This window comes from the organism of the source record quoted next, unplaced genomic scaffold (assembly GCF_019419815.1).
Source record: "Pyrus x bretschneideri cultivar Hongxiangsu unplaced genomic scaffold, Pyrus_bretschneideri_v1 Contig114, whole genome shotgun sequence".
Taxonomy (NCBI): domain Eukaryota; kingdom Viridiplantae; phylum Streptophyta; class Magnoliopsida; order Rosales; family Rosaceae; genus Pyrus; species Pyrus x bretschneideri.
The window spans coordinates 409,592-433,522 of NW_025999407.1; the positions used below are offsets into that span (position 1 = coordinate 409,592).

Sequence of the window (23,931 nt, forward strand, 5' to 3'; positions counted from 1 at the left end):
AAATTCGTCCAAATCCAATCTCCCCTCTATTTCGTTGAAGTCTTATTCTTAATCTTTCTTATTTTTAGTTTTGCATTCTTTGAGCATTAAATAGTGTTTTATATTGTGTTTTTACATTTTTAAGTTAAATCCAAGTATCCATTTTAGTTTAAAGTCGTCCAAATCCAATCCCCCTTTACTTTATTGTTCAATTTAGTTAGAAATCAATTTAGTTTGTGTTTTTAAAGCATTTTGAGTCTTTTGGTTTGTCTTAGTGTTTTCACGTTTAGTTTCACATTCTTTGAGTCTAGTTTAGTGTTTTATCTTGTTTTTACGTTTTTGAGTCAGTTTCCAAGAGATTAACAATCCCTCCTAATCCCCGGTCCAGAACGATCCCTACTTATACACTTCACTACAATTGACAAAAAGAGGGTTTAATTTGCGTGCGCATAATTCTCGCATCAATACTCTTGGCTAAAGTTATTAGGATCTACTGGCATAACAAAAATATGCTACGCCTACCTTACTGCGTTACGAGCACGATATTGCATTGAAGGTGAGTATTCAAATGGAGATCTGCCACTGTCATTGTCTGCCAATAAAGGAGATGAAAAAGAACGAAGATGAAGAATTCACAAGAGCATCTAGCCACTTTGAAGAAATTGGACTCTGATGCGAATTTTGCACTTAAAACCCAAAAGGAAAGAAGGTAAGTGATGGGGCACCCTTGGGGAATCCAAACACTCAAGCCACATGAGTGCCATATGGGCAAGTGTATGAATGAAGAACCACCACTGTCACAATCATCCAATATCAGATAAGGAAGGAAGTGGCGGTAGACGACACCTCGAGGAATTTCAACCCCATGGCATAGGTTGACTCCGATGCAAGATTTACATCGAAGTTGGCTTATAGAGGAGAATATTATAGAACAAGTTGCAAGAAGAAGGAAAGTATTTTCAGAAATTTGCTGTAAGCAATGCTATTTTTTGAGATTGAATTTTTTCTTAGCAAAAGACTCATAAAAGGATTAAAGTTAGGTAAGGAAGACACATGCATCATGGTAGAAAAGGGGAAGTGTTTGAAGGAAACCATTGCCTGATGAGGCTATATAAAGGGAAATTGCCAGAAAAGACGTGTACCTTGGGGTTGACATACACGAAGCTTGAGGATAATTAATAAAATGCATGGAAAAAAGGACTTCTTAATACAGAGGAATTCGTGATCATGGCAGTGGATCTTTCTTCGCAATTGCAAAGATTATGTGATGGAAATCGAAGCAACTCGATTACCCAACTTTAAGTGATGATCCAGACTTGATTGTGAGAATTTGAAGACCAATCATTACGTATTCTAGCTTACTCTGAAAGGTATGGTTTTTGGTAACAATCTATCCTCAAGGGGAACATGTTGCCTTTTTGACGGAGAGTTAGGGGTACTTGTGGGACCATGATTTTCTAAGGCTAGAGTAAGGCTGATTCTAATATTGTTACCTCAGAAGTCCAGTCATGGACTTACCAGCTTTGAGCGAAGTTGTATCAGATGGAGTAGGATGCCACCATCATTCTGCTATGGGATAATAGGCGGAGTCCTAGTGACTCCACTAGATGACCATGCTATTTCGTAAGACACACGATTTGATCCGGATATGGACTCAATCAAATCCTATAATCTTGGAGTCCCTACAATCTAGGGATGGGTGTGAGCCGTAAGTAATCACACTTCAGAGAGGATGCAATATATACTTACTAGATATCCTTTCAGATTCTCCCAGCTTCGTGATGAAGCTCTACAACTTGTGAAGTTGTCAACTCTGAAATTCGCCACCATCATCTCATAAACCATAGATTTAAATTTGACCGTTGATTGTTGTTTACGTTTACGTTCCATTCTTCTCACCGTATTTTTTTTATTCATATGTTTTTGTTTTTATTTTTATTTTTTTTAAAACATGATCTTTTAGCAGATACAGAAAGATGAACGGTTCGAATCGTTGATATCACGTTCAGATTTTTTAAAGTTAATGAAAATATTGCTTAGAATTTATAAAGTCTCTAGAAACTAATTATTATGAATTTTTTCACACTTTTTATTATGAATTTTTATGCAGTTTTAACTACCCGTAAAACACAGTTCACAAGGGTTTGTAGGGTCTCAAAAATCCAAACGACGATGGACCATCGTCAAAGCGTGCGATCATGAGCGTTTACATATTTTTCACATTTTTCACACTTGTAAATCAATTATAATGAATTTATAATGTGTTTTTATATTTTAAATTGCTTTGGTATGTTTAATGTCCTTCGGAATTTCTTAACCTTTATTACGTAAGATTAAATACTATGGCTATTGTAGTATGGGTTTTTAGTATTTTTAAGTTATCAAACTAACATTTTTCTTATCGGTTGTAATGGGTCACCTGCGGGTAAATACTATGCGAGATTAACGGGTTTCTAAAGTGTGACCCGATAATAACCCGATTAGTTAATGTACTGACCCGAAACTCGTTATTTCGTATCATTTTAGATCAAATTAACAAGCCATGTAAGAATTGTTAGGTCTAGACTCCAGTTTGGACCCATCTTTTCTTTCACACATAATATGTCTTCAAGACTACTCGTACATCACACAAAACGCTTATTTCAATGAACTTCATCGAAGTAGTTTTATTTCGTAGGTTATTAAATTTCTCTCATGATTTTTCTTTGGGGATGAAGTTGAACCATCACTGCCTGGAATTAGTTTTGGGGATGTACCATCATTTTGTCTTTTATCTCTCGACTAACTTGTAAATTTTTCCACAACAACTTTGCCTACCGTCTTTGTGGTGCTGGATGTAGAAGAACGAAGTTCTTTTCCTAAATTTCAAAGGTTGAACAAAATCTCCTCCAATTATATTTTTTACTGGAAAAAAAAAAAAACCATCTTAAGACATAAAAAGAAATATGACCTATAGAATATTATTCCTAGTGGGATATATAATTATATATGCAAGTAGTGGATTGTCTTGATGAGTAGGGCCTTTCTCTTTGATCAACAAAGAGTGGGCTCTCTTTTCTCGGATACATAATTTGTCTTCTAGATCACTACTTATTCATCGCACGTGTATTTCAAAGAACCTTATCGAAGTTGTTTTATTTCTCAGGCTACTAAGCGCCTCTCGAATTACCATCCGCTATGTAAGGAATCTGGATGTATTCCAGAGAAGTTTGTCGAAGTTTTTGTCTCATTTGTTATGGATTGGATCAAGGTATGTTCTTCAATGAAATATTAGAAACAGAGTTATTGTTTGGGTTTCTTAGCCCACACAAGTAGAACAAGTGTTGCTATATGCATGCCTGATTGCAACCACATGCCTTTTCTTTGGGGATAAAGTTTGAACCATCACTGTCTGTAATTTGTTTTGGGGATGGACCATCACTTTTGTCTTATTTCTGTTTGACGACTTTGTCAAACGTCTTTGTGGGGTTGCATGTAGAAAAAGGAAGCTCTTCATAAGATTCCAAGGCTGAGCTAAAACTTCTCCTCCAATTATATGTTTCATTGGAAGAAAAGAACCAGCTTAAGAACAAAAAATAAAAAAATAAAAAAAATAAAAAAATCCAAGAGCTATTGAATATTATGTAAGACTAATGTTGAGTTGTCAATTATTGTTATGAATCGAATTATGAAAATTGATTATTATGCTTCCGCAATTTGCGTTGGTGTTCAATGGTTTTCATGGTTAAAAACATATATAAAATTGTTTTTAATTAAAATGAGATAAATTATTATTTATTTATTTGGTAAAAATAAATCATTAATTTGGGTTGTCAATTAATATAATTGTTGAGCTCTATTTTATAACCCATTAATTGAAGTTCGAAATTTCCGTAAAGTCGGGTTGGTTTTGGCCTTCTCGGCACTTTACGGCGAGTATTGCTTGCGGTCAAGAGTTTGGTTAAGATTTAATTTAAATTATGACAAATGATGAACTCGTTTGTATATCTTTTTTTCCTATTTTTTCACACTTTTACATCAATTATTATGAATTTTTATTCAGTTTGAACTCCCCTTAAAACACTGTTCACAAGGGTTTGTAGGGTCTCAAAAATCCAAACGACGATGGACCATCGTCAAAGCGGGCGATCATGAGCGTTTACGTATTTTTCATATTTTTCACACTTGTAAATCAATTATTATGAATTTATATTGTGTTTTTATATTTTTAAATTGCTTTGGTATGTTTAATGTGCTTTGGAATTTCTTATCCTTTCTTACGTAAGATTAAATACTATGGCTATTGTAGTAAGGGTTTTTAGTATTTTTAAGTTATCAAACTAACATTTTTCTTATCGGTTGTAATGGGTCACCTGCGGGTAAATACTATGTGAGATTAATGGGTTTCTAACGTGTGACCCGATAATGACCCGAAACTCGTTATTTCATGTCGTTTTAGATCAAATTAACATGCCATGTAAGAATTGTTAGGTCTAGACTCCAGTTTGGACCCTTCTTTTCTTTCACACATAATATGTCTTCTTGACTACTCGTACATCACACAAAACGCTTATTTCAATGAACTTCATTGGAGTTGTTTTATTTCGTAGGTTATTAAATGTCTCTCATGACTTTTCTTTGGGGATGAAGTTGAACCATCACTGCCTGAAATTAGTTTTGGGGATGTACTATCATTTTGTCTTTTATCTCTCGACTGACTTGTAAATTTTTCCACAACAACTTTGCCTACCGTCTTTGTGGCGCTGGATGTAGAAGAATGAAGTTCCTTTCCTACATTTCAAAGGTTGAACAAAATCTCCTCCAATTATATTTTTTACTGGAAAAAAAAAAACCATCTTAAGACATAAAAAGAAATATGACCTATAGAATATTATTCCTAGTGAGATATATAATTATATATGCAAATGGTGGATTGTCTTGATGGGTAGGGCCTTTCACTTTGATCAACAAAGAGTAGGTTCTCTTTTCACGGATACATAATTTGTCTTCTAGATCACTACTCATTCATCGCACGTGTATTTCAAAGAACCTTATCGAAGTTGTTGTATTTCTGAGGTTACTAAGCGCCTCTCGAATTACCATCCGCTATGTAAGGAATCTGGATATATTCCAGAGAATCTTATTGAAGTTTTTGTCTCATTTGTTATGGATTGGATCAAGGTATGTTCTTCAATGAAATATTAGAAACAGAGTTATTGTTTGGGTTTCTTAGCCCACTCAAGTAGACCAAGTGTCGCTATCTGCATGCCTGATTGCAACCACATGACTTTTCTTTGGGGATAAATTTTGAACCATCACTGTCTGTAATTTGTTTTGGGGATGGACCATCACTTCTGTCTTATTTCTGTTTGACGACTTTGTCAAACGTCTTTGTGGGGTTGGATGTAGAAAAAGGAAGCTCTTCATAAGATTCCAAGGCTGAGCTAAAACTTCTCCTCCAATTATATGTTTCATTGGAAGAAAAGAACCAGCTTAAGAACAAAAAATAAAAAAATAAAAAAAATAAAAAAATCCAAGAGCTATTGAATATTATGTAAGACTAATGTTGAGTTGTCAATTATTGTTATGAATCGAATTATGAAAATTGATTATTATGCTTCCGCAATTTGCGTTGGTGTTCAATGGTTTTCATGGTTAAAAACATATATAAAATTGTTTTTAATTAAAATGAGATAAATTATTATTTATTTATTTGGTAAAAATAAATCATTAATTTGGGTTGTCAATTAATATAATTGTTGAGCTCTATTTTATAACCCATTAATTGAAGTTCGAAACTTCCGTTAAGTCGGGTTGGTTTTGGCCTTCTCGGCACTTTCCGGCGAGTATTGCTTGCGGTCAAGAGTTTGGTTAAGATTTAATTTAAATTGTGACAAATGATGAACTCGTTTGTATATCTTTTTTTCCTATTTTTTTCACACTTTTACATCAATTATTATGAATTTTTATTCAGTTTGAACTCCCCTTAAAATGCTGTTCACAAGGGTTTGTAGGGTCTCAAAAATCCAAACGACGATGGACCATCGTCAAAGCGTGCGATCATGAGCGTTTACATATTTTTCACATTTTTCACACTTGTAAATCAATTATTATGAATTTATAATGTGTTTTTATATTTTTAAATTGCTTTGGTATGTTTAATGTGCTTTGGAATTTCGTATCCTTTCTTACGTAAGATTAAATACTATGGCTATTGTAGTAAGGGTTTTCAGTATTTTTAAGTTATCAAGCTAACATTTTTCTTATCGGTTGTAACGGGTCACCTGCGGGTAAATACTATGTGAGATTAATGGGTTTCTAACGTGTGACCCGATAATGACTCGAAACTCGTTATTTCGTGTCGTTTTTGATGAAATTAACAGGCGATGTAAGAATTGTTAGGTCTAGACTCCAGTTTGGACCCTTCTTTTCTTTCACACATAATATGTCTTCTAGAATACTCGTACATCACACAAAACGCTTATTTCAATGAACTTCATTGGAGTTGTTTTATTTCGTCGGTTATTAAATGTCTCTCATGACTTTTCTTTGGGGATGAAGTTGAACCATCACTGCCTGAAATTAGTTTTGGGGATGTACTATCATTTTGTCTTTTATCTCTCGACTGACTTGTAAATTTTTCCACAACAACTTTGCCTACCGTCTTTGTGGCGCTGGATGTAGAAGAATGAAGTTCCTTTCCTACATTTCAAAGGTTGAACAAAATCTCCTCCAATTATATTTTTTACTGGAAAAAAAAAAAAACCATCTTAAGACATAAAAAGAAATATGACCTATAGAATATTATTCCTAGTGAGATATATAATTATATATGCAAGTGGTGGATTGTCTTGATGGGTAGGGCCTTTCACTTTGATCAACAAAGAGTAGGTTCTCTTTTCACGGATACATAATTTGTCTTCTAGATCACTACTCATTCATCGCACGTGTATTTCAAAGAACCTTATCGAAGTTGTTGTATTTCTGAGGTTACTAAGCGCCTCTCGAATTACCATCCGCTATGTAAGGAATCTGGATGTATTCCAGAGAATCTTATTGAAGTTTTTGTCTCATTTGTTATGGATTGGATCAAGGTATGTTCTTCAATGAAATATTAGAAACAGAGTTATTGTTTGGGTTTCTTAGCCCACTCAAGTAGAACAAGTGTTGCTATCTGCATGCCTGATTGCAACCACATGACTTTTCTTTGGGGATAAAGTTTGAACCATCACTGTCTGTAATTTGTTTTGGGGATGGACCATCACTTTTGTCTTATTTCTGTTTGACGACTTTGTCAAACGTCTTTGTGGGGTTGCATGTAGAAAAAGGAAGCTCTTCATAAGATTCCAAGGCTGAGCTAAAACTTCTCCTCCAATTATATGTTTCATTGGAAGAAAAGAACCAGCTTAAGAACAAAAAATAAAAAAATAAAAAAAATAAAAAAATCCAAGAGCTATTGAATATTATGTAAGACTATTGTTGAGTTGTCAATTATTGTTATGAATCGAATTATGAAAATTGATTATTATGCTTCCGCAATTTGCGTTGGTGTTCAATGGTTTTCATGGTTAAAAACATATATAAAATTGTTTTTAATTAAAATGAGATAAATTATTATTTATTTATTTGGTAAAAATAAATCATTAATTTGGGTTGTCAATTAATATAATTGTTGAGCTCTATTTTATAACCCATTAATTGAAGTTCGAAATTTCCGTTAAGTCGGGTTGGTTTTGGCCTTCTCGGCACTTTCCGGCGAGTATTGCTTGCGGTCAAGAGTTTGGTTAAGATTTAATTTAAATTGTGACAAATGATGAACTCGTTTGTATATCTTTTTTTCCTATTTTTTTTCACACTTTTACATCAATTATTATGAATTTTTATTTAGTTTGAACTCCCCTTAAAACGCTGTTCACAAGGGTTTGTAGGGTCTCAAAAATCCAAACGACGATGGACCGTCGTCAAAGCGTGCGATCATGAGCGTTTACATATTTTTCACATTTTTCACACTTGTAAATCAATTATTATGAATTTATAATGTGTTTTTATATTTTTAAATTGCTTTGGTATGTTTAATGTGCTTTGGAATTTCTTATCCTTTCTTACGTAAGATTGAATACTATGGCTATTGTAGTAAGGGTTTTTAGTATTTTTAAGTTATCAAACTAACATTTTTCTTATTGGTTGTAACGGGTCACCTGTGGGTAAATACTATGTGAGATTAATGGGTTTCTAACGTGTGACCCGATAATGACCCGAAACTCGTTATTTCGTGTCGTTTTAGATCAAATTAATAGGCCATGAAAGAATTGTTAGGTCTAGACTCCAGTTTGGACCCTTCTTTTCTTTGACACATAATATGTCTTCTAGACTACTCGTACATCACACAAAACGCTTATTTCAATGAATTTCTTTGGAGTTGTTTTATGTCACAGGTTATTAAATGTCTCTCATGACTTTTCTTTGGAGATGAAGTTGAACCATCACTGCCTGGAATTAGTTTTCGGGATGTACCATCATTATGTCTTTTATCCCTCGACTGACTTATAAATTTTTCCACAACGACTTTGTCTACCGTCTTTGTGGTGGTGGATGTAGAAAAATGATTGCAATTTGTTGGCAGATTCAACCAGTTATGCTATTTTTGATTGGACATGTACTCTTTACTATTGTGTGTATATATAGCACTCTAAATTACTTGTTCTTCACATCCATCACCTACTTGATATCTATATGGCAAGTGTCATGAGAGTTGTTTCACCAATCAGCTTTCTTCTATGCATTGCATGTATTACTGTTAGCTTATGCAATGGAAACCTAAATGTACCTTGCAAAGAAAATGAGAGACAAGCACTTCTTCTGTTCAAGAAAGATCTTACTGATTCTTCAAATATGCTTTCCTCTTGGGTTGGTGAAGGTGATTGTTGCAACTGGACTGGTGTTGCTTGTGATAATTTAACCGGTCATGTCCATGAGCTCCACCTTGCTAGTTATCAGGATCCAGTGACTGGGGTGATGCATATGTTGGGTGGTAAGGTAAATCCCTCTCTACTCAATTTAACGCATCTCAGCTACTTGGACGTAAGCTTCAATAATTTTAAAGGACTGCAGATCCCTGGCTTTCTAGGTTCTCTTAAAGGTTTAAGACATCTTGACCTCTCAAATGCAGGGTTTGAGGGAACCATTCCTCCTCAGTTGGGAAATCTCTCTAGTCTGCATTATCTCGACCTTTCTGAAAACTCTGGTTTGATGGTAGAGACTCTCAAGTGGATCTCTGGTCTTTCTCTGTTGAAACATCTTGACATGAGTTCTATAGATCTTACTAATGCATCTCATTGGTTACAAATAAACACATTCCCTTCTCTTTTGGTCGAGTTACATTTGTCTGCCTGCAATCTTTATCACATGCCAAGAGGTGTTGCAAACTTGACAATTCTTAAAGTTCTTGATCTAGATCGGAACCAATTCAACTCTACCATACCGAAATGGTTGTACAGTTTAAGCCATCTCGAGTCCCTTAATCTTTTTTACAATGCTTTCCACGGTGAAATTTCGAATTCCCTTGGAAACTTGACATCCCTTGTTGATCTTAGTTTAGGTTGGAATCAGCTTGAAGGGGAAATTCCAAACTCATTGGGAAATCTTTGTAAGTTGACTTCTGTTGATTTGTCTTTGAACAATTTTAGGGGGAGGGTATCAGAAATCTTTGAAAGTTTGTCTCGGTGCAATCCTGGTCAAATAGATTATTTAGATTTTTCAAATAATAATCTTTCAGGTCCCATTCCAGTGTCCTTAGGAAATCTATCATGCTTAGAGGAATTGATCATTCATAACAATTCATTAGAGGGTGTTGTCTCTGAAGTTCATTTTACTAATCTTACCAGATTATCTAACTTTTATGCAGATGAGAACTCCTTGACTCTTAAAACCAGCCCAGATTGGCTTCCTCCTTTTCAACTTTCTATCTTGAGATTAGGTTCTTGGTGTCTTGAACCATCAGAGTTGCCTGCATGGCTTAAGAGTCAAAAACATTTGTCTGTTCTTAACATGTCCAATACAGGAATTTCAGGTACCATTCCGACTTGGTTTTGGGACATTTTTTCGCTTCATTCAGTAAGCTCTGTGGATCTCTCACGTAATCAGTTGTCTGGAGAGGTTCCAAACATAGTTTCTGCCAACTGGCCAAAACAAAAGCATTTCAATGTTCACTTTTCAGAAATCAAAATTGACTTAAGGTCTAACCAGTTCAACGGTTCATTGCCTCTTGTGTCTTCGACAGTGACTACACTAGATCTTTCCAATTCATCATTTTCGGGAACTCTCTCTCTCTTCTTTTGTGATAGGAGTGATGTACCTAAAAACCTTCAAGTTCTTTATCTTGACAACAATCTCCTCAATGGAGAAATTCCTGATTGTTGGTTGCACTATCCAAACTTGAACGCTGTGAATTTAGAAGACAACAATTTGACAGGGAAAATTCCAAGCTCTATTGGAGACTTACTTTCGCTTGAATCATTGCACTTGCGCAATAATAACTTATCTGGAGAATTACCCGTGTCCCTACAAAACTGTGAGAAGTTGTTACTTCTTGACCTTGGTGGAAACCAGTTTGTTGGAAGCATTCCAATATGGTTTGGCCGAAGCTTGGTAGTTCTTAGTCTTCGTTCAAATAAGTTAGATGGCGGCATTCCTGAAGAACTCTGTAGTCTCACAAATCTCCAAATCTTGGACCTTGCACATAACAATCTATCAGGAACGATACCAAGATGTTTCCAAAATTTTTCATCTATGGCCACTACCTTTTCAAGCGAAGTAGTTCCCAATACTCTGTTCTTTGTGGAGTCCTACACAGAGAATGCAATTTTTGTGACCAAAGGCAGAGAAGTGAAATATAACACAATGCTTCGTTTGGTAGCTAGTTTGGACCTTTCAAGCAACATGTTATTTGGAAAAATACCTGAAGAGCTGACTAGCCTCATTAGTTTACAAACGTTGAATTTATCCTATAATCTTCTTATCGGAAAAATCCCTTCCAGAATTGGTGATATGAGAATGTTAGAATCACTTGATTTGTCTATGAACCAACTTAGTGGCGAAATTTCTTCAAGCATCTCGAATTTGACATTTCTCAATTATCTGAATTTGTCCTATAACAATCTGATAGGGCAGATTCCAACAAGCACTCAGCTTCAGAGCTTTGATCAGTCTAGTTATGTTGGCAATAAACTTTGTGGACCTCCATTGGAAGAGCGTTGCAGTGCAAATGAGGCCATGCCACCCGTAGGTGATGAGAAGCACGGAGGAAGTCTTTTTCTTGAAGATGGTGGGTTCTATATGAGCTTGGGGCTTGGGTTTGCATTCGGTTTTTGGATTGTTCTTGGATTACTGCTATCTAATGTGCCATGGAGCAATGCATTTTCTCGGTTCCAAAATCGCATGGTGATGAAGCTCTATGCTGCAATCGTTGAACTTTATTAAATAATTTATGCAGATTGAGCGAGTTTGTGTGGTTTGTTACTACTTTTCTGCTATACATATATATACACATATATAGAATTTTACACCGTTGTATTATTTTTTACTTTTTATTTTGTTATCTTTTCCTATGTTTTTATTTTTCCAATATAATATTGTAAGACTTGCCTTGTTGAATCTCAATCTTGACAAAAACATGTGTTCTAAAACCATCTCCAACCCATGAGATAAACATTGAAATGTGATATCAACGATTCGAACCGTTCATTTTTTCTGCATCTATGATGTGAGAATTATACGCACACAAATTAACCCTCTTTTTATCAGTTGTAGTAAGTATGTAAGTAGGGATCGTTCTGGACCGGGGATTAGGAGGGATTGTTAATCACTTAGATTTGACTCAAAAACGTAAAAAAAAACACAATATAAGACACCAAACTAGACCCAAAGAATGCAAAACTAAAGTTAAAACACTAAGACAAACCAAAAGACTCAAAACAGCAAGAAAACACTCAAAATTGCCTTAAAACTACTTTCTGAGCAGTTTTAAGCACTAGAGAAGAATTTGGATGAAATAGTTATAACTTGACTCAAGATACTCTAAAAACACAAACTAAATTGATTTCTAACTAATTTGACACTACAACTAAAGGGGGATTTTGATTTTGACGAATTTGGAAACAAAACTTAATACTTTGTAAAACGAACAGATTTTAAAACGAGTTTGGATTTAATGAATGGAATGAAAGCTAACTAAGGGGTTCATCTCCACACATGCCATACTTGCACACAAAACGATTTCTAATTGCTTTTCAATAACCCATGAATTCTCAACGCCCCAGATTAACTGTGAATTGCACTAATTAACCCTCAGATTTTCCTAACGTTATTGAATTGGATGATTGCATACGACAACCCAAAGCATTCCCCACAAGTTCCCTACATGAATTGCATAATAGAGATACAAGCAAGAATCATTAAGTTCTTTGAAAACCATAAGCATTGACGAAGCCTTCGTTACTATGAATTGCATGAAACTTATACTACTTGTGAATATAAGTTTGTAACGATTAGGAGAAACTTCCTTATATCCTAGCATTAGATTTACGCATGATAATTAAGTGTGCACTCTCAACCAACACACACAAATCAATGTAATTCACATAGATAAGTAAATTGAATTCACAACTTATGAAACGCAATTAGAAGTAATCAAATCATATCGCAAGCATAAACATGTATTTCGAATCCCCCCCTAGCCAAGGGGGGTTTAGTTCCTCATACGTACAAGACAAAGATAAGTAAATCTAATCATTGAAATCAAGGAGAGAAAACACCTAAAAATTCCAACAACTCAAACTTGAATTGTATGAACGTTTAGGCCCTCTTCTCCTCCTCTTTGTTGCGGCACAAGGTCTAAGGATAGGTTTTAGGGTGGTATTTGAATGGAGGAATGGATGTGTGATGGTAGGATAGTGTTTTGGAGGATGGGGGGTGCTGGAAAATTGAAGGGGATGCACGGCACAAGGGGAGAATGGTGCTGGAATGTGTATGAAATGGTAGTGTTTTGCAAGGCTAAGCTTGTTGTGTTTTGTGTATGAATGCATGGGTTTTTATAGGGGGAATGAGAGAATATGTGGCTGATTGTTTAAGAGTGCATGTGGCTCTTATGATTGAGAGTGCATGTGGCTGAAATAATGATGGAAAAACAGCTAGGAAAAGAATGATTAAAGAGGGAATGCATGTGGAAGTGTGGCTGCAATGAAGGAGAAAAGCTGGAAATGTTGAATGGGAGTGCACGGCAAAGGGATGTTCTAGGTGATGGGTGCATGTGGCTGAATTATTTGTTGGGAAGGCATGTGAGTGAATGATTAAAGAGTGAATGGTGGCTGCAATAATGAAGGGGGAAAGCTGGAATTGCAAGGGGGAAAGCTGGAAATGAATGGTTATGCACGGCAAGGTTGTGTAATAATGTTATGGTGGCTGCTAGGGTGAATTAGGGTGAAATAAAATATGAATGAAAGTGAATAAATCAGAATAGGGCTGCAATGGTTAAAGGGCTAGGGTTTAAGTGCATAAAATGGACCCAAAATGCTCCCCCTTGCACGGCAAGGGAAGGGAAATAGGGTTAAGCTCACGGCAAGGTTGTGTAATTGGGCTAGGGCCATTGTTTTGTGTCCTAAAGTGCCTACAAGGCCTTCAATTTTGTCCAACACTTTGGCTCCAAGCATAAGCTATCCATCCTTAGCCCAAAAGTGCTCCAAAAGGCTCCAAAATGCACTTCTTTGCTCCTTTAGCCCTTAGAACCTGAAAACATACGAAAATAACTTAAAAGACTTAAAGAACTAAGAAATAACAACGTAAATGCACAAGAACAAGCCAACTAAGTTGCCTAAATATGCTTCTATCAAATTCCCCCACACTTAGCTTTTGCTAGTCCTCGAGCAAAACAAAACAACAAAAGAACACGAAACTAGAAAAAACGAACAAAACACAACCTACACCTTCCAACGTTGCCTCAGGGATTTCCAATGCACATGACATGTTCAAAATTCTTTATCTCCATAGATTTTAGTCATCTTCACACTTAAGTACATTCTTAATCATAGTCACCACATACTAGTTCACAATTAAGCATTTAAAACCATGTTTTGAATGTAGTAACATGCCTTAGAGAAATCACTTAATTCCTTACAAGATACTCTCTTATTTTCACACAGACTTTCTGATTACACACCCTACACTAAGTATATGTGAGAAGATTGATGTAAATATGAAACTAAACACTCACATATGTTTATAACAAGGAAAGCACTTTTCTGGAATGTACATAAATAAGATCTCATGAAAGGAATGCTACCAATTAGATGCGAGAACAAGGGATACCATATGCTTACATCAATTCCAAACTCCACATTATTGAAAACATAATGATCAAGATTGAAGTATAAGGATTGTAACGGGGTAAGGGTGATTGGCTAACAATGAAAGGTAAGGATAACAAACGTTCTTTAAGCAATAGCAAGCAAAGTATTGAAATTTGACACTTAGAATCACTTATGATTGCAGAAACTCACTTAGACACAGAAGGGGAAAATTCACACCTCTTAGGGCCATGTTCAACGTTTTGGACCCTTTCTTCAACTACCACAAACATGTGAGCTTATTTTCACTTATTTCATCCTCTTTTTCTTTCTTTTCACAACTTTTTCTTTTCTTTTTCTTTTTCCACGAATATTTTTTTTTTCATGCCTTATTTCTTTTCGTGGCATATCAACACACACACACACAAATTCCCCCACACTTGTTGTTTGCATATTCGAAAGGATTCCCTCTAAGTCATGCTTACTATGCTTCAAGAACAAGGGTATGGGTGGTCCTAATCTAGGCTAGGTGGGGATGATATGGGTAAACAAAGAACAAAGGCTAACAATGGCTCAATGGGGGTTATGACCTACAATAAATATATAGTGCATGGGTTGGCTGTTTGCCGTAGGTTCCCATGGTTGATGGCTTCACTACACACTTCATCTTGATATATATTATGCAATCATGCTTTGACTAGAATGGATGCAAGTTCTAGCATTTGGAACTAAATGATGAAACGCCTTCTAATTAGCAACCAAGCAAGAATAATGAGATCATGCAACGAGTTTGAAAACAAGAATCACATATTAATACTCTCCAAAGAATGTTTAAAGCTCAAGTCTCTCAGGGTTGTAATGTTTGTTTGAGTTCCTTCCTTCAAGCATGTTACAAAAACTAATTTTTCTTTTAGGATTGCATGTGAAGTCATACATTATAACCATAACCAAGCATATACCAAGAGTATATCAAACTTTTCTCCATGTTTATAACTCTTCTTAATAGTCATGCAATTAAAAACCAAATCCTCATCATTGTGTTAGAAGGTACCCTAAGACACAAACACACAAAAACGACTCAAAACACTCTTTTTAGGCTTTTCAAAACATGTTTTTCAAATTTTTATGTGATTTTCGGAGTTATAAAACAAAACACACTAAAACACTCCAAATCAGCTTAAAAACATTTTAAAACAGCAAGGAACAACACTTGAAGTTATGGGTGATAAAATCCAACGAATTTGCATCAACATACTTAGTTACCCCCCCCACACTTCAATCAAACATTGTCCTCAATGTTTTAAGCCTAAATTCACACCAAACAAAAGTAAACACATAAACAGCAACTAAACATACTAAACATGGCATAATGTAATAACAAAGAGAAGAGTTTAGGGATGCAAATCTGGTTATGGAGTGTAAATTCCATCTTCTCCTTGGTGATTGTATTGAGGCTTGATCTTGAGTTTGACTGGAAGATTTTCTGGTTTCCTCCAATCGTTGATTTTCCACAGGCTAATCTTGAACTGGGCTAGAGGATTCTGACACATGGCAGGCAAGCACGAGGTGGAGGTGATGACCTGTTTCTTTGTTCAATCTTTCCAAGTCATATTGAAGAGGGTTAGAGGATAACTCAGCATATACAGTTGTTGCGTTTGTTGACTATCCACAAGATTGATGTTTCCTTGTCACTCGACTTAGCTGTTCTCCAAGCAGATGTGGTCCCTTCTCTGGAAGTGTATCAACCGTTGAAGATGACTACTTGAGAGCAACGCTAGGTAAGCAACCAGGGAATAGATTCCAGGTAGTCGGTTCCAGATCGGAAGACTGACTCCAACTGCTGGCTGATTGCTCTCTTTCACTTTGCCATGCGAGTAATAACAAGGACAAAGGAAAAGACAGGGAAAGAGCATGATATGAGATACCTTTGCTTTCGCTCTTGATGATATGAGATACTTTTGCTTTTGAAGAAGCAGCAAATGAATCAGCACATATATTTGTTGCGCTTGTCTCCACATGCTTCGATCCACAGTTTCCTCCTACCTCATCTGTACTCCAGGCATCTGGTATCTTCTTTGGGGGTACATCAATGGTTGAATAGGTGTTCTCAAGGGAAAAAGAAAACTGAGCATGTTGAGAGGTTTGGTTGCAGCTACATTCTCGGCCGAGAAGAAAAGTCATGCGTTTCTGGATGTACACCTTGCCATGAATGTTGACGTATATAGGAATTGTAATGGCAAGTAGTAGTGCGGATGCGGCTTTGTCAGAGATCTTTTGACAAAGTTGCACGCTTTATCTGAAAAACTGAGATTTCGGCTTTTTCACCCATGCTTGTCGGCAAAAGTGTGTAGCTGGGATAATGACCTCCACGCATCTTCAACTTTGTCAGAGATCTTTTGACAAAGTTGCACGCTTTATCTGAAAAGCCGAGATTGTGTCTGAAGAGTTGGCGAACTTTACGCAGGAAAATCCGGCTTTGAAGAGTGGTGTCTCTTCAATTTTGAATCGGTGATTGTGTCGCCTCTCCTTTTATAGATGTATCGATCACCTCTAACATGCACACTTTGAAGATTGCCCATTCGTGAAAGTCGTCTTCGGCCCTTTGAGAACAGCTAACCCATCTAACATTTGCTTAGATTTGAGTCTCAGCAGTGATCCGGTTGTGCCGCGTCAGGGTAATGTATGGTGCCCGTCTTTCTTATCTTCTAATGGCCCTCTTACAGGTGAAGACTCCGTGATGACGGATGCAACAACAGCTACGATAGTAGCTAGGAACCTCCTTACTCCTAAAGATAGTAGACTGCTTTCAGGATGGTCCGATGGGTTGGCCGTTCAAGAGTCCCTAGTTCTCAGTGTTCAGTGTGCGGGCTCTGTGTCCAACATGGGCCAACGCCTACTTGCTCGATCCCGTCAAGTTGAATCATTGATGGCGGAGGTGGAAAATCTTAAGCAAGAGATTAAACAGCTTAAGCACGAGAATAGAGGTTTGCACGTGCTTGCAAATAACTATTCGACAAGCATGAAGAGGAAGCTTGATCAGCTGCAAGAATCTGAAGGTCGAATTCAAAGTGACCGTCAAAGGTTTGCGGCTTTCTTCCAGAGGCACCTTTTTCCTGCGTCATCTAGCGTTCCACCAAGTATTGAGGCCTCGAATGATCTATCTTCGATGCCTCCCGCTCCGAGAGTTTTGCCACGTAGTGGGGCTTCACGTAAACAACCTTTGTGAAGGCTCCATCTTTCTCTTTTTTTTTTTTTTTTTTTTTTTTTTTGTTCCACTCACTTGAAATTTCTCGGAGATCAATGAACATGCTATGTTTTATTCAGTGTATCGGGTTGCCTCCCAAGTAGCGCTTTCTTTTACGTCTTGCAGCCGGACGAAGAACCCAATCACTCCAGATTGGAGCCCACGGCACCCAAGGGGGTGTCATCCACGGTGTGCTCCACAAAGTTCTCATAATAGGGCTTCAAATGATGCCCGTTTAGCTTAAATTCATGTCCCATTTTCAAGCTTTGGATTTGGACTGCACCATGAACAAAAACATTAGTAATAACAAACGGTCCAATCCACTTGGAATGTAATTTACCGGGAAACAAACGTAAACGGGAATTGAACAATAGCACTTTTTGCCCAATTGAGAATGATTTCCCACGGATCATGTTGTCATGGAAAGCTTTGGTCTTTTGCTTGTAAATGCTTGCATTATCGTACGCCTCGTGCCTTATCTCATCAAGCTCATTTAATTGCAATCTCCTTTGACTTCCCGCTTCATCGAGGTTCATGTTAAACTTCTTGATGGCCCAAAGTGCTTTGTGCTCCAATTCAACGGGAAGATGGCACGCCTTGCCATAGACAAGTCGAAAGGGGGACATCCCAATGGGGGTTTTGTACGCCGTACGATACGCCCAAAGTGCATCATCTAACCGTAAGCTCCAATCCTTCCTTGTTGGCCCAACGGTCTTCTCAAGTATTTGCTTGATCTCTCGGTTGGAAACCTCGGCTTGGCCATTCGTTTGAGGATGGTAAGGTGTAGAAACCTTATGGGTGACATGGTATTTCCTCAATAACGCTTCAATGGTCCGATTGCAAAAGTGTGACCCTCCATCACTAATGATCACTCGTGGCATTCCAAACCTTGCAAAAATGTTAGTTCTAATAAAATCTGCAACCACTTTAGAATCATTAGTCCGGGTGGCCTTGGCTTCCACCCATTTTGACACATAATCAACCGCAAGCAAAATATACATGAAACCATACGATGAAGGGAAGGGACCCATAAAATCAATACCCCAAACATCAAAAATTTCAACATTTAGGATAGAAACCTGCGGTATTTGGTCCCTTGCACTAATTCCACCCATTCGTTGGCATTTACCACATGTTAAGCAAAACGTTTTAGCATCCTTAAAAATACTAGGCCAATAAAATCCACATTGTAACACTTTGAGGGCTGTGCGTTGTGTGCCAAAGTGCCCTCCACATGCATATGTATGACAAAAACTCAAAATTGAATGACATTCAGAATCATGCACACAACGACGTATAATCTGATCGGGACAAAATTTCCATAAGTACGGATCATCCCACACATAAAACCGTGCATCATGCCTAAGTTTATCACGTTGGTGCCTAGTGAACTCACTTGGAATACGTTTTGACACCAAAAAATTAACAATATTGGCATACCAAGGTGCACTAACCTTAATGGACAGCAATTGTTCATCGGGGAATGTCTCGGCAATGGGTAGGGCCTCTTCATTGTGCACCATTCGACTTAGGTGGTCAGCCACCACGTTTTCACTACCCTTCTTGTCCCGAATCTCTATGTCGAACTCTTGAAGTAGCAACATCTATCGAATTAGCCGTGGCTTGGCCTCCTTTTTAGTGAGCAAGTACTTCAGAGCTGCATGATCAGTGAAAACAATTACTTTAGTACCAATTAGATATGATCGAAATTTATCTAAAGCAAAGACAACGGCAAGAAGTTCTTTTTCCGTAGTGGAGTAGTTCAATTATGCATCGTTCAATGTCCGTGAGGCGTAGTAGATGACATGCGGCCTCTTGTCCTTTCTTTGTCCTAAAACAGCTCCTAAAGCATAGTCGGATGCATCACATATGAGCTCGAAAGGTAGACTCCAATCCGGTGGAACAATGATGGGTGCCGTGGTCAACAACTCCTTAAGTTGGTTGAATGATGCCGTGCACTCCTTGGTGAATTCAAACGTCACGTCTTTTTGTAGGAGACGGCAAAGAGGTTGTGCAACCTTCGAGAAATCCTTGATAAACCTACGATAGAATCCTGCATGGCCAAGAAAAGAACGAACCTCTCTAACCGAAGTTGGAGAGGGTAAGTGACGTACAAGATCTATTTTCGACTTATCAACCTCAATACCGTTTTCAGAGACTATATGACCTAAAACTATGCCTTGTTTAACCATGAAATGGCATTTTTCCCAATTAAGAACAAGGTTAGTTTTAACGCAGCGTTTTAAGATTAAACTAAGATTATGCAAGCAACCATCAAAAGAATCACCAAACACGCTAAAATCATCCATAAACACTTCAATGATTTTCTCAACATAATCAGAAAATATGCTCATCATGCATCGTTGAAATGTAGCAGGTGCATTACATAAACCAAAAGGCATGCGACGATATGCAAAAGTACCGAAGGGGCATGTAAAAGTGGTTTTTTCTTGATATTCGGGTGTTATGACAATTTGATTATAACCAGAATAACCATCAAGAAAACAATAGAAAGCATAACCGGCTAACCTCTCAAGCATTTGGTCGATGAACGGCAATGGGAAGTGATCCTTCCTTGTTGCGGCGTTTAGCTTCCTATAATCGATGCACACCCTCCAACCGGTTTGAATGCGTTGAGGAACAAGTTCATTCTCAGCATTTGCAACCACAGTCACTCCAGATTTCTTCGGAACGCATTGAACGGGTGAGACCCACATATTATCCGAGATTGGATAGATTACTCCACAATCCAAAAGCTTGATTACCTCCTTCTTCATAACTTCCATCATCGGAGGGTTGAGACGGCGTTGAGCCTCTCGGGATGTTTTGGACCCCTCCTCTAGAAGTATGTGATGCATGCATGTAGTAGGGCTAATTCCCTTGATGTCGGCCAAGGTCCATCCAATTGCCGTTTTGTACTCCTTAAGCACTCGCACCAATTTGCTCTCTTCTTGTGCCGTGAGTGAGGATGAAATAATGACGGGCAACGTGTCATCCTCGCCCAAGAAAACGTACTTCAAATGACTAGGCAACGGCTTAAGTTCAAGTGTAGGTGGCTGCACAACTGAGGGAAGCATTTTATTAGCCGAAACTGAACTTAAAATAGGGTCCGAATACTTACTCGATTGTGTTGGCAATGACTCAAGGGCAGCCACCATCTCAATGACCTCATCATTAGGGGGCACGGCAAAAGAATGATCATGCATGCCGTAGGTTCCCATGGTTGTGGCTTCAATGTTTTGCTTGTCCATGCCTTGTGTAATGACCAATTCAAGTGCATCGTTGTTCAATTTGTCAAAATAGTCCTGCGACAAAGAGTCAATTACATCAATAGCAAAACATGAATGATTCTCACTAGGGTACTTCATAGAATCAGAAAGATTAAAATTAATAACTTCCCCATCAAATTCCATCGTCAACGTGCCATTATAGACGTCAATCTTTGTCCGAGCAGTTTTCATGAATGGCCTTCTGAGGAGGATGGGCAATGAAGGGGCATGGTCCGATTCATCCATCTCAAGTACGTAGAAGTCCGCCAGGAAGATCAAATGATTAACCTGCACTAACACATCTTCCAAAACTCCCTTTGGATAGGCATTAGATCTATCGGCTAATTGTATGATCACACCATCGTTTTTCAACGCTCCTAGGTTCATAGATGCATAAATTGAATATGGCATGACATTTATAGATGCACCTAGGTCTAACATGGCAGATTCAAACCTAGAATTACCAATAACACACGGAATTGTAAAACTACCCAGATCTTTGCATTTTGGGGGCAGCTTGCGTTGTAAGATGGCTGAGACGTTTTCACCTACTTTGACCACCTCCTTGGTCGAAATCCTCCTCTTATTGGTGCAAAGTACCTCGGGACTTGCTTGATTGCATCCAAAAGGGGGATATTGACTTGAACTTTCCGAAATGTCTCTAAAATGTCCTTTTCCGCTTCTTCTTTCTTTGTTTACTTAAACCTACTAGGAAAAGGAACATTCACAGGAAAATCATTAGTAGGAACCGAACTTGACACGTTTTTACCTTTATTGGATGAATTGGACGACTTGGGATCACTTGGAACTTGCGGCACATTTGGTTCCACCTTGGCCGTGAGTGGCCTTTGCTCCTCTTCTTCAATTCTCAACTCGTCCTCCTTGTTGGAACATGATTTGGATGGTTTGAGGTCAGATCCGACTTGCTTTCCACTTCGTAAATGCATAGCTTTTGCAGATTCGAATCCACCTTTCGGATTGACCACCGTTGAGCTAGGCAACCTTCCTTGCTCACGAAATTGCCCCATGAACTCGACAATTTGTCCCACTTGCTTCTCCAAGTTGTCCACCCTCTTGTCTTGGATTTGCCTCTCTTTGTTTTGAGTTTGGACTTCCTGCGTCAAAGTAGTAAGTAATTGAAAAATCTTATCATTATCACTTGAATTACCTACATTGCTTTGGGCAGGTTGTGCTTGGGCTTGTGGTGGTGCCAACGGCTTTTGATAGAAACCCCGGGGGTTGTTGCCTAAATCCGCTTTGTTGTTGACCTTGTTGGGGGTCTCGCCATTTGAAATTCGGATGATCACGCCAACCGGGATTGTAAGTATTAGAAAACGGATCACCACGTGATTGGTATTGGTTGCCATATCCCACGGCATTGAGTGTCTCCCACCCTCCACTCTCGATCAATTGTGGGCACGTGTCCGTAGGGTGTCCTTGCATGGAGTATACGCCACAATAAGCTACGGTTTTGACTTTTGGACCTTCCACCACCTGAGAAAGCAACGTAGTAAGGTTAGCCATTTGATTTTGAAGTTCGGTTATGGCACTTACCTCATTGACTTGGTGTTGCCGTGGGGTACTCCTCTGTCCAACGCCTTCATATTGTTGAGCGTTCAATGCTCGATTAGCAATCAAGGTCTTTGCAGCCGTGGGGGTCTTGTCCACCAAGGCTCCTCCCGCTGAGGCATCTAGCATTTGACATTCGATTGGTAGAAGTCCCTCATAGAAGTATTGTAAGAGAAATTCCTCCTTCATCTGATGCTGTGGACATGAAGCAACAAGAGATTTAAAACGTTCATAATAAGTAGGAAAAAATTCACCTTCATCTTGTTGAATTCCACTTATCCTTTTTCGTAGGAGGATGACTCGAGAAGTTGGGAAAAACTTCTCCAAGAAAGCCCGTTTCATGCTCTCCTAAGATGTGACAGTTCCGGGAGCCAATTCATACAACCAATCTTTAGCTTTATCCATTAGAGAGAATGGAAAAGCTTTCATCTTCAAGATGCTTCCATCGACATTCACCGGGGTCATGCTCGAACAAACAACTTCGAACTCCTTTAAGTGTTTGTTTGGATCCTCTATGGACAGCCCATGGTACTTCGGAATGTGATGTAACAAACTTGACTTCAATTCGAACTCGGCAGTCTTATCTGGAGCCGCCCTAGGATATTGAATACATAGGGGTGCGGCATTGTCCAATCCCGAAGCGGAAAGCTCCTTGATTGTTCGGTTGTCCGCTGCCATGTCTACTTCACCCACTCTTGCAGTGGGTTTCTCTTCTTCAGATTCAGAAACGGACTCGAAGCTTTCACTTGATTCGCTAGGTTCTGGGTTCTTTCTCTTTCGTCTCAATTCTCACTCGAAATCGTCGTCAAAGTCCGAGATATGTTCACGAATCGGATGAGAACTCTGAGTCATAAACTAGTACCTAAAACAAGAAACAAAACAAGATTAAGAATCTGGAATAAAATAAAAACAAACGAAAATAAAACAATCCAAGAGATTAGCAAAGTTGCTAATCCCCGGCAACGGCGCCAAAATTTGATGTGAGAATTATACGCACACAAATTAACCCTCTTTTTATCAGTTGTAGTAAGTATGTAAGTAGGGATCGTTCTGGACCGGGGATTAGGAGGGATTGTTAATCACTTGGATTTGACTCAAAAACGTAAAAAAAACACAATATAAGACACCAAACTAGACCCAAAGAATGCAAAACTAAAGTTAAAACACTAAGACAAACCAAAAGACTCAAAACAGCAAGAAAACACTCAAAATTGCCTTAAAACTACTTTCTGAGCAGTTTTAAGCACTAGAGAAGAATTTGGATGAAATAGTTATAACTTGACTCAAGATACTCTAAAAACACAAACTAAATTGATTTCTAACTAATTTGACACTCCAAGTAAAGGGGGATTTTGATTTTGACGAATTTGGAAACAAAACTTAATACTTTGTAAAACGAACAGATTTTAAAACGAGTTTGGATTTAATGAATGGAATGAAAGCTAACTAAGGGGTTCATCTCCACACATGCCATACTTGCACAAAAACGATTTCTAATTGCTTTTCAATAACCCATGAATTCTCAACGCCCCAGATTAACTGTGAATTGCAC

At 37.9% G+C, this 23,931-nt stretch overlaps 1 protein-coding gene across 1 annotated transcript; it reads left to right on the plus strand.

Moving 5' to 3' along the window:
- Positions 1-8,691: 8,691 nt before the first annotated feature.
- Positions 8,692-11,519, plus strand: LOC108866556 (receptor-like protein EIX2). Its single transcript, XM_018645370.2, has one exon. The coding sequence runs from the start codon at positions 8,692-8,694 to the stop codon at positions 11,434-11,436; it is 2,745 nt and encodes a 914-aa protein (XP_018500886.2). The 3' UTR covers positions 11,437-11,519.
- Positions 11,520-23,931: the final 12,412 nt, after the last annotated feature.

What these genes read in the sequence shown, in the direction of transcription:
- LOC108866556 (XM_018645370.2), top strand. Translation starts at nt 8,692, where the DNA reads ATGGCAAGTGTCATGAGAGTTGTTTCACCAATCAGCTTTCTTCTATGC.